Here is a 17,484-nt window from a genome sequence, read left to right as displayed (position 1 = left end):
ATTTCACTTGATAAATATTTAGAGAGTGAGAAATCAGGTCTTTTATTATAATGTTCTTCCATCATTCCCACTGCAATAATGACGCAGCTCTAAAGTCACATTTAATTATTTAATTTCCTTGTTCTTTACATCTTGAAAGATGAGCCTTTATTTGGAAAGTTACTAGATAAGTGAGCATGATCAGTTAGATAAAATCTGTCTCTTGGAATGCTATTGTGAGAGCCTGGGAGTATAAGCCTTTTGGGAAGGTCAATATATGCCCTGGAGATGCTTATAATAAGCCCACATGAGCAATACTATTTAAGTACATTCCTTGAAGGTATATGTGATCTAAAAGAGTTAATAAAGCTTTCAGATATGTCAGGTCTCCCGTAGTGGTTATGAGCTAGGCTCTGGATTCAAATTACAAATGTTAGAACCCTGCTCTGTCTCTTCTCTGTTGTCAGAGCCTTAAGTAATGTCCTCATTTGTAAAATTAGACCGAGAGTACCTGTAACATAGTTTTATAAATGTTAAATGAAATAATGAATATAAAATGCACACCATAGGAACTGGCATGTAGTACACGCACAGTAAATGCTAGCTGTGGTTGTCATTGTTACATTTCGCCTCCTTCTCCTGCATCTTTCTTTTTTAAAGTAGTGGTGGTGCTAGTTGGGGTGGTAGTGGTGAGAGCAGTGGTGGGATGTGACTAGAAAGAACTCTCGATAGAAGATGTGTAAGACCTGGTAACCAGGATGAGCAGGACACTGCAATAATGTGAAATCCACTCACTTACGAATGATATACAACTGCAAGCATTAATCTGACAAGTCTCTTTTTGAAACACAGTCAAGAAGACCAAAGGCTACTGCATAAAGACTAAGACGTCCCCAGGAATCTAACTTGGCATGTATAACAGGATGGTATCGAATCAATTTGAAATATAGTAGCATTAGGCTGATACCCTATTTTTATGAATTCCTATGGCATTTTAAAAGGGAGGTTAATACTTTAGTGTTTTGCATTTTAAGTGGTACATATTTATATATCAAACTGATGACTATACAAATATATCTCTATAAATATAAATCTGGATGCACGTATGTATATCTGTCTTTATCTATCTGTCTATCTGTTGTCTGTCATCCACCTATCATCTCTCTATCTCTACCAGATAAAGAGCCTTAGAAAATAAGCTTCCCATGTTACACTGTACAGGTGATGGCTCTTTAGATAATTTGGGGATAAATTGACTTCTTTGACTTTCACATTTTTCAACTTTTTTGTAACACACTTGAAGTTATTTAATTCTAGAATACTCCAAGAGGAGTATGGGGCTCTCAAATCAAAAATTAAGCAGAAGACTCTAATTAAAAGGATGCATTTAATTTAGGAACATCAGTGCTTACACATATTCCAGTTGGTTCAAGAATGTAACATGAAGTTTACAAAAATGGAATTACTTATCCTCTGAGTTTAACTAAATGCAAGTTTGTTTTACTTATCTTAATTTTTATGAATTTTTATTAATAATAGTCTATATAAAAAAGAAGAAAAAGAATATTTTAAAATGCATAGTTATTATAGTGAAGTATCTTTCTAAAAATTTAAAAATGTTAGATATTTTATACTGATTTATAAATGTGATAATGATTTTCTAACTCCCTGACATATTCTTCTTTTTTTTTTTTTTTTGAGAGATATTTGCTATAGGGCGCATGCGCTCACCAGACAGACAGAGAGAGACAGAGAGACAGAAAGCAAGAAATCACCCTTCAGGGGGGATGGCCATGCCACAATCCCTTCTCCTCCATTCTCCTCTCGGGATCTTTGGCATGCATGCACACGCGCCAGGCGTGAGTTCAAACCACTGGGTCCAGGATGCGAACCACTGTCGACTACGTGGGAGTCCAGCGACATAGCCATTACGCTAACTGCTGGTCCTCCTGACATATTCTTAAGTACTAATAATCACATAGTAATGCTTAAACACACTTTTATGCATATTATTAGTCAGTATTCAAATACCTCTGTTAAGGCAATCATCTGCAGCCCAACTTTATAAATAAAGAAATGGAAGAAATGTTGTTTATATTTTGGCCAATGACAATTAAAAATAAATATTCATGACATGTTGAAGTGGAAAGAGTAGAAAATCTGGATGAAACTTTTAAGATGTATTTAAAATTTTTAAAAATTTATTCACGTCAGAGTGAATATGTGTGTGCATGTGACAGTGAGAGAGAGAGAGAGTGAGAGAGAAGCACTTCTTGAGGATTGCTCACACCATGATCCCTTTCCTCCAGTTCTTCGGTCCTTTGGATCCTGGGCACTCACTCACATGTCTGGTGTGTTTCAGGGTGATCAGGCTGGGGATTCCAAACACCATCCACATGTGGAATCCAGTTTCTCATTAGCAGTGCTTTATCACCATGCCACAGAGTTGGCCCCTGGATGGAAACTCTAGGTCCAGTAATTAAAAATTATTTGACTTGAGCATTTATTAAACATATCTGATGCTGATGGTTTCCTTACCTCTTTAATTATTACATTTGAACTCACCTTAAGGAATGTTGTAAGACTCAAATGAAATAATGTAAAAGCAATTTTCAAAGAATCCTGCATATAATATAGTGCTTAATAATACAATCTGTCCTTCCTTCACATGCTCATCAAGAGTACTATTAATTGTTACTTTTTAGGGAATTTTTTTATGTGTAAAGAAGACTTGCATTTGGGACCAGCAGTTAGCGTAATGACTATGTCGCTGGACTCTCACGTAGTCGACAGTAGTTTGCGTCCCGGTGGCTTAAATTCACGCCGGGAGAGTGTGCATGCATGCCCGAGATCCCGAGAGGAGAATGGAGGAGAAGGGATTGTGGTGTGGCCATCCTTCCGGAGGGGGGGTGATTTCTCTCTTTCTATCTCTCTGTCTCTGTCTGTCTGGCGCACACATGCGCCCTTATAGCAAAAATCTCTTCAAAAAAAAAAAAGAAGACTTGCATTTGACCACAAAAGGTTGGTGGTGGGAACCAGCAGTTAGCGTAATGGCTATGTCGCTGGACTCCCACGTAGTCGACCGCAGTTTGTGTCCTGGACCCGGTGGCTTAAAACTCACGCCGGGCGCGTGTGCGTGCGTGCCCAAGATCCCGAGAGGAGAATGGAGGAGAAGGGATTGCGGCATGACCATCCCCCCTGGGGGGTGATTTCTCGCTTTCTGTCTCTATGTCTCTGTCTGTCTGTCTGGCGAACGCACGCGCCCTACAGTGAAAATCTCTCAAAAAAAAAAAAAAAAAAAAGTTGGTGGTGTGGTGGTAGCCAGGGCAGGTATCTTACTTCTATTGTTAGTCTATTGTATTATTTTAAGTTAAATTGCTATTAGTACTGGGACCAGTAGTTAGCATAATGACTATGCCGCTGGACTCCCATGTAGTCAACTGAGGTATGAGTCCTGGACCCGGTGGCTTAAACTCATTCCGGGCGCATGTGCGTGTGTGCCTAAGATCCCAAGAGGAGAATGGAGGAGAAGAAATTGTGGCGTGGCCATTCCCTCCCCACCCCCGAAGGGGTGATTTCTTGCTTTCTATCTCTTTGTCTCTCTCTGTCTTTCTTGCCTTATAGCAAAATAAATAAATAAATAAATAAACCAAAACAAACAAACAAACAAACAAAACTCTCCAAAAAATGGGTTTTATAGATTACTCCAGTATCTCCTAGTGCATCTTCAATTTTCAGGTTTTAAAACTCTTCTGAGATAGCTTATTCCTCAAAATTGTAATACCTTGTGTTTGTTTATATAACACTTTTCAAAGTTGTCAGCAAACAGTGCTTTAATTGATCTTCCACAATTCTCATGAGATAATAGTGAGAAGTATCACTATGCTTCTTTTATATATTCTGAAAATACTTAGTAGATATAGAACTTATTAAAGCTTAAACAGAAACTAAGTGGTTTTCAAGAGATTATAATGAAAATGTATACATCCAAGAAAATGGAATCATTTTTCAGTTTCATACACATAATAATTTTGAAGATATTTGATATGTATTGAAACCAGTAGAAAAATCCATGTATGACTGATTTGGGTACAGTAGGGTCTTCTAGGTCCCAATCAGTTGTTCTCGAGGATGTCTGCTCAAGTTTTCTAAACTTAGTAGATGAACATCGTGATTTGCAATTTCCATGTGTTTCCACTGAAGTATTTATGACTCTATTTTCAGAGGTAGGAAAAGTTTTTATATTCTTCTCATATTTTCAGACTATTATGGGGCATGACTCTATTACCTGGAATAGAAATTTTTAAAGCTAATATTTTTCAGTATAACTGATAAGATTTATTACAAGACGTGAATCAGGCTGTTTGAATATAGAAACAAACTATCCCCAGCAAGCAAATTATTATGTTAAGGAAGAGCTTTAAATCTGTAGAATAAAGATATTTTGAGATTGGTCAACTCAGTCCTAGGGCTTTTTGTTATACTTTATAGTGTCTATAATGCTAGTCTTTAGTCAGAGAGGCTTCTAAGATTGAAATGAATGTTCAAAAAATAGCAGTTTGAAAAAAATAGGCAGCATTATGTTTTGTTTCTACTTTATTTTAAAAGGAATATATTGATATGATCAATAGGCAGTGTTATGTTTTGTTTCTACTTTATTCTAAGATGAATATATTGATATGAGCAAAATCTAAATTGCCCAGGAATTGAATGTTACCAAATACAATAATTATCAAAATGTGTTGATTAAAATGTATTGCTACACTCGCATGTATGCGCTTTTTAGGATGAGATTTGGTTCAGTGTGAATACTGTTTTTTTTTTCTTTTTTTGAATATTTGGTTTTGAGGTTGAAAAATCATTAGGAAAAACTTGTTAAAGAAACACTTTTAATAGGATGAGTGCTGAGTTTATAGTGAGTGTGCAGAGTTATAGGAAGGCTATAGGATGTCATTTCAGGTATTCAGAAAATTGCAAATTTTGTTCTATGCCAGAATATATTACCATCCATAAGCAATTTTGATAAGAAGAATCAGAACCATAATTAGAACCATCAATCTCTGTCAGTAAATATATGTGACTTCTGATAAATGCTTACTTAGCACTGTACTATGTGCTGAAGGTTATTGGATAATGGAGTGTTCATATAAAAACCCTAACAATTGCCTGGCCAGCCAAGGTGGCACAGCAGTGATGTGATACTCTGTGATGCTTCCATATGGAAAGGTTCACTGTTCACGTCCCAAGCTCTGCCTGTACATGCACGTGACTGTGATGCTGACTAGCCGAGGCAGAGAGATGGGTTCATCAGGGCTTGAGGATCCTATTGTAGGTGGCTGAATCTCTCTCTCTCAGAGAAACAGATAAATTTAAAACAAAATAGCCTTTAAACAACTGTCTATGGATTAAACTCTAATATAGGCATAAAATAGCACTGTATATGTGCAAGAGTGTGTGCACATAGCTGAGTGTATGCATGTATGGGTGGTATACTCACACATATACACACTACTAACACACATAAAAGAGATTTGGAGAGAGTGGGAAAGAAGAGGTGGAAATAAAATGTGTTCTAAGAATGAATATAACAAGGCAAATAGATTATGGAACAGTATAACACAACAGAGTAAAACATATGGGTGTTTTCAACAAACAAAACTATTAATATAACAAAGATCAAAGATACACAACATAATGTAATGTCCTTTGTTGAATATGATTAATATGAAAAAATTCTTGATTTGACTATCACACACTGCATGCACACTCTGAATAACCACATTGTATCCCACCGAAATGTACAATAATTAAATGTAAATAAGAAATTATACGATACAGAAATTAAAAATCAGAAAAAAAGAAAAGACAATGTACACTAAAAGTCTGGCATGCTGCTCACCAGTAAAGACTGTGGTCGCTAAGGGGACCAGAAGAAACTTCATTATAGTACAGGCCTTTAAGTTAATTCTTAAAAGATAATCAGATCTTGAATTGGGTCTGTTAGTATCATTTGGTACAATTCTAGCACAATACAGCATTTTCATTATAAGAGGTTACTCACAGTCAATAATGCTTTGTTGTTTTGGTTGTCTAGTTACATTTCTGGTGTTGGATTGAACTCTTTGTTCTCTTTATGCATGGCTAGTTGATTTATTACAAGGAGTAATTTGAATAGTTGCCTGGGTTTTATTTTTCATTTTTTCTTCTTCTATATTACCATTCCAGGTAAGCCTTATACATGATGGTAAATAAATATACACACTCCTTTTCTCACATATATTCAAACACGTTTATAATCCTTATTCTTGGTGTAAAATTCCCCAACGTAAAAATTATTTGAGCAGTGCATCTGGTTCTTGGAAAGTTTTTAAATTACTTTTCTATATTTGTGTTTTAAAGAAAAATTTCAGTAAAATTTTTAAGTTATTCGGGAGAACAATTCATTAGCAATAGAATTGATTGTGAGATTGAGCAAGAAAATAAGAAGAGAAAGGACAGTATATTTTTTGGGGAAGAAAAATAAAAATAATTCCTATAAAATTAATCTGGGTAAAAGAAAGTCTTCCATGAAGGGCCAGTGTAATCATGGACCCAAGCTCTCTCTTTCTCAGTCAATGCCATGCCAGGCATTTGATTTATTCCTCCTTAATCTCACTGCTGATGAAATGTAAAAAGGCCTCAGAGATAAGAGCAGGAAAACACATTGAGGAATTGCATCCTTGAAGGAAATATTTTTGTGGCAAAGATGCCACATTTTTTTCTGTTTTCAAAATGACAAAGAAAAATATCTCAGAGAATGATTTTAATTTTGATTATTTGTTTATTTTTTTATTGGAGAAATTGATTAAAAATGGAAAACTCCAGCCCATGGCCTTGTGAAAAAGGGAGCTAGATCCTACAAGGATGACCATGCAGTTTGAGTCTCGGACCCAGTGGTTTGAAAAAACCTGCTGAGCATGTATGTGTATGTCCCAAATCCCTAAAGGGTGGGAGAAATTGGGGAGCAGGGTTCTAAAGTGACTGTGTTTTGTGTAGGATCTTTTCATCCTCTTTTCCTCTAGTGAGCACATGTGCTCTCTGGCAATTAAGACAAACAAACAAAAAGACTGAAAACTCTAGCCTGCCATACTTAGAAATATCCAAGTTTTTGGTACCTGATAGCTGAATTTTTGTTTGCTTTCTATTTATAATTCCATCCGTGTATAGCGACTTATAATTTAGGATCCATGTCAAGCTCTAACTTGTAAGTAGTTACAGTGACCAAATGACACATAACTATATGTACATACTACTATGGTTTTCTATGTCTCCCACAAATTCATGCAATAGAGTTTGGTCATGACATGATTAAGAGAGTAAAAACTTAATCTGACTGTGAGATTAAGAGGTGGTGCCTTTGAGGGATGATTATGATTAAGGTCATCAGGATGTGAAACCCATAAGTGAATCCTAGTGGGTTTATAACAAGAACTAGACATGGATATACACAAGCTCTTTCAATATCATGCTCCATGTCATCTTGGACTCTGCAAGGTTTCCACCAACGAGAAGGTCCTCACCAAATATGGCCCCTTGACCTGGGACTCCAAAACCATGAGCTAAGTAAACCTCTATCCTTTTTTCTTTTCTTTCTTTCTTTTTTTTTTTTTTTTAAATTTTGCCAGAGAGAGCATGCTCTCAGTAGAGAGAGATACAGAGCAAGCCCCACTTATGGTGAATGGTCATGGAATGATCCCTTCTCCTTTCTTTGGTGAGTTTGGCCATGCTGGCACATGTGCCATTCTCTTCATTTGTAAAATTAAGAATGTATGGACTACAGAAAGTTTTCCTCATGATTAAAAGACTTGACACATGTACAAAGCTTAGAGCAGTGCTGTTTTTATATTGAAGTTTTCCTGTTAATGTACAATATTATGATGTTGAAAACAGACAATACTGAAGGAAACAGCTATTCTAATTGAGTAACTTTCTGTATTTCTACTCTACTACCACATTTCTTTAAAAGTCACTGCAATTTTAGAAGATGGACTTACATGAAAACATTGAACTGAATGTTCAAACACATGAGTTTGAGCAAAAGTAAGAGCTGAACTACCTCATATGATTGTATCCTGAAAACCTGGGTTATAATACAATGTCCTTTTTCCAGGGTTGGTTTCTCAGTACCTCTCTGCCTTTCTGTCACCTCAGGATCAAGGCCAGCACTCGCTAGTCTTTAGCCAGACTTTCTTCCTGTGTTTATTTATAGTGTATGGTATCTTCCTCTTGACCAGTTTTCCTAATAAATATATATAAGGTGCCAAGGGAGGGCTGAAGGTATTATATTTTATTAAAGATATTCACATAACAATAGAATTATTTTGAGAGTTTTATGCTATAGGACACATGCGCTCACCAGTAAGAGAGAGAGACAAGGAGCTAGAAAGCAAGAAATCACTCCCCAGGGGAGATGGCCACGCTGCAAACCCTGCTCCTCTGTTCTCCTCTCGGGATCTTGGGCATGCATGCACATGAGCCTGGCGTGAGTTTAAGCCACTGGGTCTGGGACTCGAACCACAGTTGACTACATGGGAGTCCAGTGACATAGCCATTACGCCAACTACTGGTCCCAACTATAGAAATATTAGTAACAACACAGAACAAGAAAGCAAATGCCAAAAAGATGCAGCCAGACAATTTGAGTTCTAATGTATAAAAGGGACTATAATAATATGGTAACTAGAGATTCCCTTGTATAACTCAGAGAGCAATTGAATACTTTATATTTAGTCTTTTTTTCAATATGTTTCCTTTTGTAAAGCTTGTATACTAAGTATTCCTATTCCCAGATGTTTTACTGTTTCTCCTTCTTGGCAGAATTACTAAAGGAAATAAGGATCAACTCACTTGGAGGTCAACCCCTTATCATATATCCTTGTATAATACACATTGGAGGTTTATTATTTAAGTATTTTAATGAAGAAAATTCTTCACTGAATAGGTCCTAAATAGGTCCTAGGTCTTCCTTCTAAGATTCTAATGGTCAACATGTTTATTTTAAAATAGTTGAAGATCCATAGTTACAAATGAAGTGTATCTTGGAATATTTTAGAGTAAAGGAAATTTTTGTCCTTTAAAATGATTATGCACCAGATAATTAAAGAACAAATAAGTAATTCCAAGAACTTGATTTGCATGAGAAACTTTACCTTGTTTTCTCAATTATGTTTCCTAGAAGCTATGGAATATCCTATGAGTAACAAACCTAAATATGCTCAGACAGCCTGTGTTGAGATATTACCAAAATTATGATGTGTAGAAAGTAATTATTGGATGAGTCATTCAGATCTATGAAAACAAGAGTTTACTAAGTCTTATAAAATTTACTGATTTGAATGGGGTTTATAATACAGAAATGGTTGCCTTTTTAAGTAATGAGGCCAAAAGTAATCTTTTCCCTAGAAAATACTGATGAAGCTAGCACTAGTGATAGCAAAGAGTACTTACTAATAAAATAAATCCAAAGCTTGAGGAAACTAAGAATTTTGTAAATTGATTCATCTTTTGCATTGACTATGTTAAATTTAGATACATTTCCAACCAGAAAAGTACTCCCAAATATTATTAAGGTTCGTTAATAATTCTTATAATATTATTTGTTTAGATGCACAGAGACAGATATATTTACCAGAAAAACAAAAACCAAAATATCAAAATCAGTATTTATCAAGTCAATGACCTTCCTGCTGGAAATATGGTAATGTGTGCTGGGGCTATTGAAAAAAATAAAGTTTCAAGGATCTCATGTTCTACATCTTATTGACAAAAGTTAAACATCTTATTGACAACATTTATAATAATACTATTTATCATACAAATAGATAGGTTGATTAAAGACTGTGTATATAAATAAGCTCTGGTATTGTTTAAATTCTGGTATCTACTAGGTATTTGAGAGTCAAAATGTTTAAATAGGGCTTCTATATGTGTGGATTTCATGATTACTTTGGGATTCTCTTTGGATCTTGTGTCTATGTGTGTATACGTTACTAAGATCCCAGGGACCAGCAGATGGCATAATGGTTATGTCTCTGAATTCCACATATTCGACTGCATTTTGAGTCCCAGTAGGGGGGACCAGAAGATGGCAAAATGCTTATGTAGCTGGATTCTCACGTAGTCAACCACAATTTGAGTCCTGGACCCCGTGGTTTAAAACTCATGATGGGTGCAAGTACCGAAGATCTTGAGAGCAGAATGGAGGAGAAGGGATTGCACTCTGGCCATCCCTCTCTACCCCCCACCTCCATGGGGGGTGATTTCTCTCTTTCTGTCTCTCTGTCTTTCTGGTGAGCACATATGCCCTAGAGCAAAAATCTCTCTTAAAAAAACAAGCAAACAAACAAACAAACAAACAAAGCTCACACTGTGTGCTCAAAATCCCAAGAAGAGAATGGAGGAGAAGGGATTGCAGTGTGGCCATGCCCTCCATGGTGGTTGATTTCACATTCTCTGTTTTTCTGTCTCTGGTGAGCACATACACCCTAGAGCAAAAATCTCCCTAAAAAAAAGAACCCCAGACACAAAAATAAAAAGTTATCTACTAATAATAATGAATATGGTAATGTCTTTGCACTGTATTCATGTTGAAAAAACCATGTTGTACACTGAAAAGATGTACAGTGATTAAATGTAAATTTAAAAATTGAATAAAAAGAGAAAAAAATATATTAGTATAAAAATATACGTATATGTATGCCCAAACTGAGAAGGCATTAAACCTTCATAATTAGATACATTTCTGTCTAAAAGGACTTCAGATTAAAGTCTCTTAGGAGACTTTGCCATTGTTTTTATAGTTAGAGTGAGTCATTTGAAAATAACAGGAAGATTATCTTTATTAAGGCAGGTTTAGGTAAGAATTAATCAGTTTATTCAGGTCCACTCTAAGGGAAGCATTGTGAAAGGTTATCTAAAAAAATGTCCTCTATTTTCCCTCTTCTCCAATTTAATTATTAAGAAGCTAACATGACTAATACATGGTTTCTTTATTTCTGAAGCATAAATACAGTTATAATTGTATTAATTTGATAAACTATAAAGTTAGAACACTCAATATTTTGATTAAAAACTTTAACCTTTTAGAAATATAGTAAAAATAAAACCATTATTTATCACTTGCCTTCTGCCTAATCACAACAGATTTAAGGTTGGCTCTGTTTTTATAAAAAGGATTTTGCTAATTTCTTTTCCATCATCAGATTGGAAGATTTATCTTCTGTAGCACTTATTTTTTTCTTTCTTGAGAATTAGATTTAATAACTGGAGACATTCAACTTTCTTCCAATAGTATTAGGAGATTGTTCATTTTCTGAAAGGATGTTTTGTTCTGAAGGACTAAGGATAAGAAAAAATTATAGCATCTTTTGACTAGAGCAAAATATAACCATTAACATTGTCCTTGTAGGATGCAAGCTGGGACTAATGAATGAAACAAGAGTTAAAGTAGAAAATGATAGCATTTAACTTTTTCTATATTAATAGAATACTAAAGTACAGATCTGATCTTATCACTGTCTTGCTTAGATCACCACTGATTTCTAAGATTCATAGTCCATAGCTAAACATTCAGATTCCTACATGATTTCTTTTTGTCTCATGTTCCTAGACCCATACTCGTTTACTTCTCCACCTGAAACTTTCAACTAACAATATAACTCACTGTTTCACAGTTCTGTCCCTTTTATTTCTTGATCCCCAAATGGTGTTCCTTCTGTAATTGGAATTTCGATCCATGTGAACCTTTTCCTGCCCTCTTATCTAAGTTAGATATGCCTCTTTCTGTGCTTCTATAAGCCTACCATATTTTTCTAACACCTCACTTATTACACCACGCTAGTATTAGCTTCTCTGTCTCCTCTCTTGTTTACTATATCAGCCTCTTTGAGAACAAAATATATGTCACACACATCTTTGTAGTCTCAGTATCCTATATGATGGTTGGAACACTATAGATATTAAAAAATATTATTGAAATGAACAAGAACTGAGAAAAGCTCTATTCTTTTTTATTTATTTTCTTTTTTTGGAGAGGTTTTTGCTATAGGGTGCGTGCGCTTGCCAGAAAGTCAGAGAGAGACAGAGAGAAAGCGAGAAATCAGTGATTTCTCCAATCCTTTATCCTCCATTCTCTTCTCGGGATCTTGGGCATGCACGCGCATACGCCCAGCGTGAGTTTAAGCCACCAGGTCCGGGACGTGAACTGCAGTCAACTACATGGGAGTCCAGCGACATAGCCATTACGCTGACTGCTGGTCCCAGAAAAGCTCAATTCTTAGTCCATGTTTATAATTTAATTTGTATTTACTCATTTTTCATTTTTCATTTTTTATTTTTGCTACAGAGTGCATATGCTCTTTGGAAATACAGAGACAGAGAGAGAGTGAATGTGAGGAATCACCCCACCAGGGTGAATGGCCTACTATTCCATTCTCCTCTTTGGATTTTAGGTACTTGCATACATGTGCTCATGATTTTCAAGCCACTGAGTCAGGAGTTCAAGTTGTGCAGTTGGCCATGTGGGATCCAGCTGCCTTAACCTCTAATCATCTGTTGCCCATCCCCAGCAAGTTTATAGTTTTGAACTTAAAAATGGTCTTATAAAAAAATGTCTCTAAGGTCATGTCCAAATCCTGAATTCAGCTAAAACCAAAATTCATAATGAAGCTAAACTGTTAAGCTTCTCAATGCAGTTTTTTTTTTTTTTTTGAGAGATTTTACCTGTAAGGCATGAGTGCTTGCTGGAGAGACAGAAGAGACAGAGAAACAGAAAGCGAGAAATCACCCCCCAGGGGGATGGCCATGCCACAACCCCTTCTCCATTCTCCTCTTGGGATTTTGGGCATGTACGCACACACACCCAGCATGAGTTTAAAGTCACTTGGTCCATGATTCCAACTGTGATTGTCTATGTGGGAGTACAGTGACGTAATCATCATGCCCATCTGCTGGTACTTCCATGCAGCTTTTGACTTGAGTCAACATGCTATGATGTTTAATTATCAGAGGGCAAGGAAAGTAAATCAAGTAACAGAAGTTTCACACTGCGCACCCTAGAAAGAGAATAGACTCTAACTCGCCCTTTCCACTCAGCTCACTGTGTTGATTTCTCCCTGTTTGTGAGAGACTCCTCTACACTTTCTACCCTGGAAATAGGGCACCAGTGAATTTTATAGAATTGTAACAAAACATACGCAAATGGAAAAAAGAAAGAAAAAAATCTGTGAATGGCCTTGATTAGACTTTCCTTCCCAGCTTACAGATTTCCCATTTTTCTTATGACTATTATTGTAACAGAATGCTTTGCTTTTCATTAAGTGGGTTCTTAAGGTAATGCTAACCATCTCTTTAAACTCTAAATCTATTTTTTTTCTTGATGGATCCTTTTTATTACATAATCTTTCCTCTCAAAATGAAATGTATATCTAACTTCAATAGGCAAACAATATGCATGGCAATATAAGAGAATGATAAGTGTTGATGTAGTGCTACTATATATGAAATTGACACTTGGAAAAGTTGCTTGTCCCAAATATTTAAGAACTCCAATATGAAACAGCAACTATAATCAAATTAAATATTAAGTTAAAAAATATAAGCTGAGAGACATAGCAATATCTTAAGAATAATTACTAGCTAGAATTTAGATAGCCCATAAATTTATATGTTCTGCAGAATTTTCAATCATTTCCATGGATTATTCAATAGACACATTTAGAAATAATTTATCTCTGTGTTTTAGAATTTTATATTCTTCCTCTTCCAAACAGATATCTTAATTGCACATAGTTTATATAAATAATTCACAACTTCCTAAATTTAGATTGTGCTGAATAAGCAAGGAAATGAACAAAATACCCCAAATAAGATAATCTGTTATCTTTCTGAGATGAATAGACTATTGTAATCATAAAAAGAATTCATTAAACATGTTCATGACCCTTGGTTGAGGACTTTCTTAGGGTTAATTCTGCAAAATCTTACCTACTTAAAGAAATGAGAAGAAGCACAAAATTACGAAGAAAATGGGTTTGATAAATTGGTATGGAAAATTGCTGTTTCATTGTAAGCCTTTTTTCCTTTATATCCTGCTTATATCAAAGACTTTTTGCAACAGAATTTGACCAATCAGGAATTTACTTTTGAAGTTATTTTTATTTTAAAAATACCTGTGATATAGACATCATTATCAATATTATTGTTATTACTGTATGGTGCCATTCATTTCAGAGCAACTTAGAGAGTCATACAGACATGATATATTCACACTAAATAATCAAAGAAATGGCAGTAGCTCTTTCATCATGATATAATATCAAATTTCAACACATACACAACCCATGCAGACCTATGAAGTCAGGGAATGAGCTCTGCAATTCTCATTTCAGTCTGCTGCAATTTTGATAGTACTTGCTTTTCGTTGACATAAATAGACACTTTTATAACAAGAGATGTTTTCTGTTCTTTTGAATGGGTGTTCCACCATCCCCCTCAGTAGAAACTGTCTTATCAAGAGATCTTAAATTCAATAATGATCTGCAAATTATATTTATTTGGCAATTTTGACAGATTTGTTTCTTAAAATCATGTCAGATCAAAGCCATTTCAAGATCTTTAGATCAAAAAACTTTTACTGAAATAACCTTAAAGGACTGATTTAAACTGACAAGAGAAATAAAATTGCAAGTTAAGGTTGTCATTTCCAGGCACTCAGCAAGTTCTGGAGAAATTTTTGAGTTCTAAAGAGTTCCTGAAAAGCAAATCATAAATGACCTTTTGTATTAGGACTCATTTGATTTTTTCTATCATTGTCCCTTGTAAATAGACTATTCCATATCTTTGGGTTTCCTAAAAGCTCTCTCTCTCTCTTTTTTTAAAGTTGTCACTATGTAGAGCGAATAAGTATTTATCAGGTACATGTTTAAATAATAAGATTCTCTGTAGGGTCTTGGACATATTTCTTTTATTTTTCTTTCTTTTTAAAAAATCTGCTACAGGGTGAGTGCACTCACCACAGAGAGATGGAGAAAGAGAGGGAGAGAAAGTGAGAAAGCACTCCCCAGTGGGGAGGACCACACTGCAATTACTTCTCCTCCATTCTGTTCTTGGGACTCTGGGCATGCATGCACATGCACCCAGCATGATTCTCAAGCTACTGGTTTGGGACTCCAACCATGTAGTCAGCCAAGTGGCATTCAGTCACCTTAACCACTACACCACCTTGCTGGTTCTTAGAAGTTCTTAAGAAACAAAACAAAACAAAAACAAAGCAAACTTTTCTTTCACCATTATATTGTTTTATTTCCTTAAATATCAGTTTGAGTCTCCTATGTTGGATTTACTTGCTAGTGATTAGCATCTTGTAAAACCTTCTTAATTGAGTTGCATTAGCTTTAACATTTGTCTTAACACAGTGCTCAGGACTGTCAAGATCAATTTAGTTCCTCTCCCCTTTGATTAAGTGATGTTTAACAACAGCTACAAACAGCCACACCACGAGACAGAACAGGCTGCAGCAGACTCTATGTGATTGCCCAACGAGCTTTATCACATCTCAATTCTACACAAGTAAAGTTAAATAAATTTGTGCTTGAACTTCCATATCAAAAGGGTTATGTAAACAAATTCCGTATCTGACATTCTGTTAGCTAACTCTTACTGCAGGGAGGGTTAATTTTTCTTCGTGATGATGGCCCTTGAAGAATTGCAGTATTCTGAAGTGTCTACTAAATTACAAAAAGGGTTTACAGGTGGAGTAAAGTTTTAGTAGGTAAAGTTTTGGTAGGAGCATAATTCATTGTTTTATAATTCTTTGAAAACTTATATAATGTCCATTGGGTACATGTGATAATTCTTAATAAGTATAAGCTCTACCCTTGACTATTTAAAGTTACAAAGAATGTGTTGAGTTTTCTGCTGAATTGCTTACATTAAATATTAATTATGAAGATAAGTTTTCTAATACTTTTAGGACACTCCTTTATTAGTAAAGCTGGTATTGGATAAGAAGAGATAAAATAGTATTAATCTGTTCAATAAATATGCTGGGCTATGATGTAGATTATTTTTTTTTAATTGCAACCATCACATGTTTTCATGCTAGAAGAGACTCTGGTATTATGCAGTGTCCTTTAAATACATTAAGTCATTTAGAGGATCAAATAGTAACTATATAAAGAGGTCCATTATCTCTATCTTTAAATTGGAACCCAAATAGCATAACAAATTGCCCAAAGTTGTAGAAATAGTGATGGTAATTATATAATTGAAACTTAATCCTATAAAATCTACTTTTTACTAACTAAACAAAATGAAACTAGGTACAAGAAAACCATGATAAAGTTGAAAATAAAGAACTATCACTAAGAAAATGAACAATCAAGGGAAAAAATAAAACATTTAACAAACGAAAAATGGAAAATTATCTGTCGATGATAGTATGTATGGTAATATCTTGGATTGAGCCAATATGCAGCGTATTCTGGATGGGAAAATTCATTTTGCATGCTGTAGTGATATATATAGTGAATGAATGTAAAAATAAATGAACAATTAATTATAAAAGATTTTTTTAAATTTTAAAATTTTTATTGCCAGAGGGCACATGTGCTTGCCAGAAAGATGGAGAGAAAATGAGAAAGCACCCCTCCCCAAAGGGGCATAGTCATGCTGAATTCCCGTCTCTTCCATTTCTGCATCCTTTTGAGATTTTGGGTACATATGCTTGCAGCCTATGAGTTTTTCAAGCCACCAGAGCTGGGGTTGAGGTTATAGTTGGCCATGTAGAATGTGGCTTCCTTAACAACTAGGCTACAGGCTGACCCTAGAGTGTGTATTTTTAATAGAACTTTATTTTGCCTCTGTATATGTCTTCTGGGTATATTTTAGCAACTTAGTCTAAAAAGTAGTTTATAAAAATATTTATACTTTTATTTATTTCCCACAAATGTTATTTTAATCAACATTTAAAATTTATAAAGGTAATTAAAAAAACTAGAGACATATAAATCTCTTAAAAATGTGTATGTTAAATATATTCTAAGTTCATTTTTTTTTTCTTTTATAGGTTTTTGCTATAGGGCTCATGTGCTCACCAGAAAGACAGAGAGAGACAGAGAGACATCCCCCCCCAGGGGGGATGGCCATGCTGCAATCCCTTCTCCTCCATTCTCCTCTCGGGATCTTGGGTACACATGCACACGCAGCCAGTGTGAGTTTAAGACTGGGTCCGGGATTTGAACAGCCTTCAACTACATGGGAGTCTAGCAACATAGCCATTACACCAACTGCTGGTCCCACACTCAGTGTATTTTTGAGGTTGCTGGGTCTGGGACTTTAACTGCCCAGCCAGCTATGTAGGATCCAACTGCCTCATCCACCATGCCACTGGTTGACCCAGAACATTTTCTTTTTAAATAATATTATTTTTATTAATGGTGGAGGACATGTGGTCTCATGATATATATA

The 17,484-nt window shown here is 35.3% G+C and overlaps 1 protein-coding gene across 1 annotated transcript in view; it reads left to right on the top strand.

Moving 5' to 3' along the window:
* The first annotated feature begins 15,706 nt into the window (after positions 1–15,706).
* The window catches only part of KCNC2 (potassium voltage-gated channel subfamily C member 2), a 34,547-nt gene continuing 32,769 nt past the window's right edge, over positions 15,707–17,484 (top strand). The window contains exon 1 of the mRNA XM_006142886.1: positions 15,707–15,767. Within this exon, the coding sequence (XP_006142948.1) occupies positions 15,707–15,767 (61 nt within the window). The remainder of the gene's footprint in view (positions 15,768–17,484) is intronic.

Source organism: Tupaia chinensis, unplaced genomic scaffold, assembly GCF_000334495.1.
Source record: "Tupaia chinensis unplaced genomic scaffold, TupChi_1.0 Scaffold000085_1, whole genome shotgun sequence".
NCBI lineage: Eukaryota > Metazoa > Chordata > Mammalia > Scandentia > Tupaiidae > Tupaia > Tupaia belangeri.
Note: the sequence above shows the minus strand (reverse complement) of the source record. Positions and strands in the feature narration are given on the sequence as shown.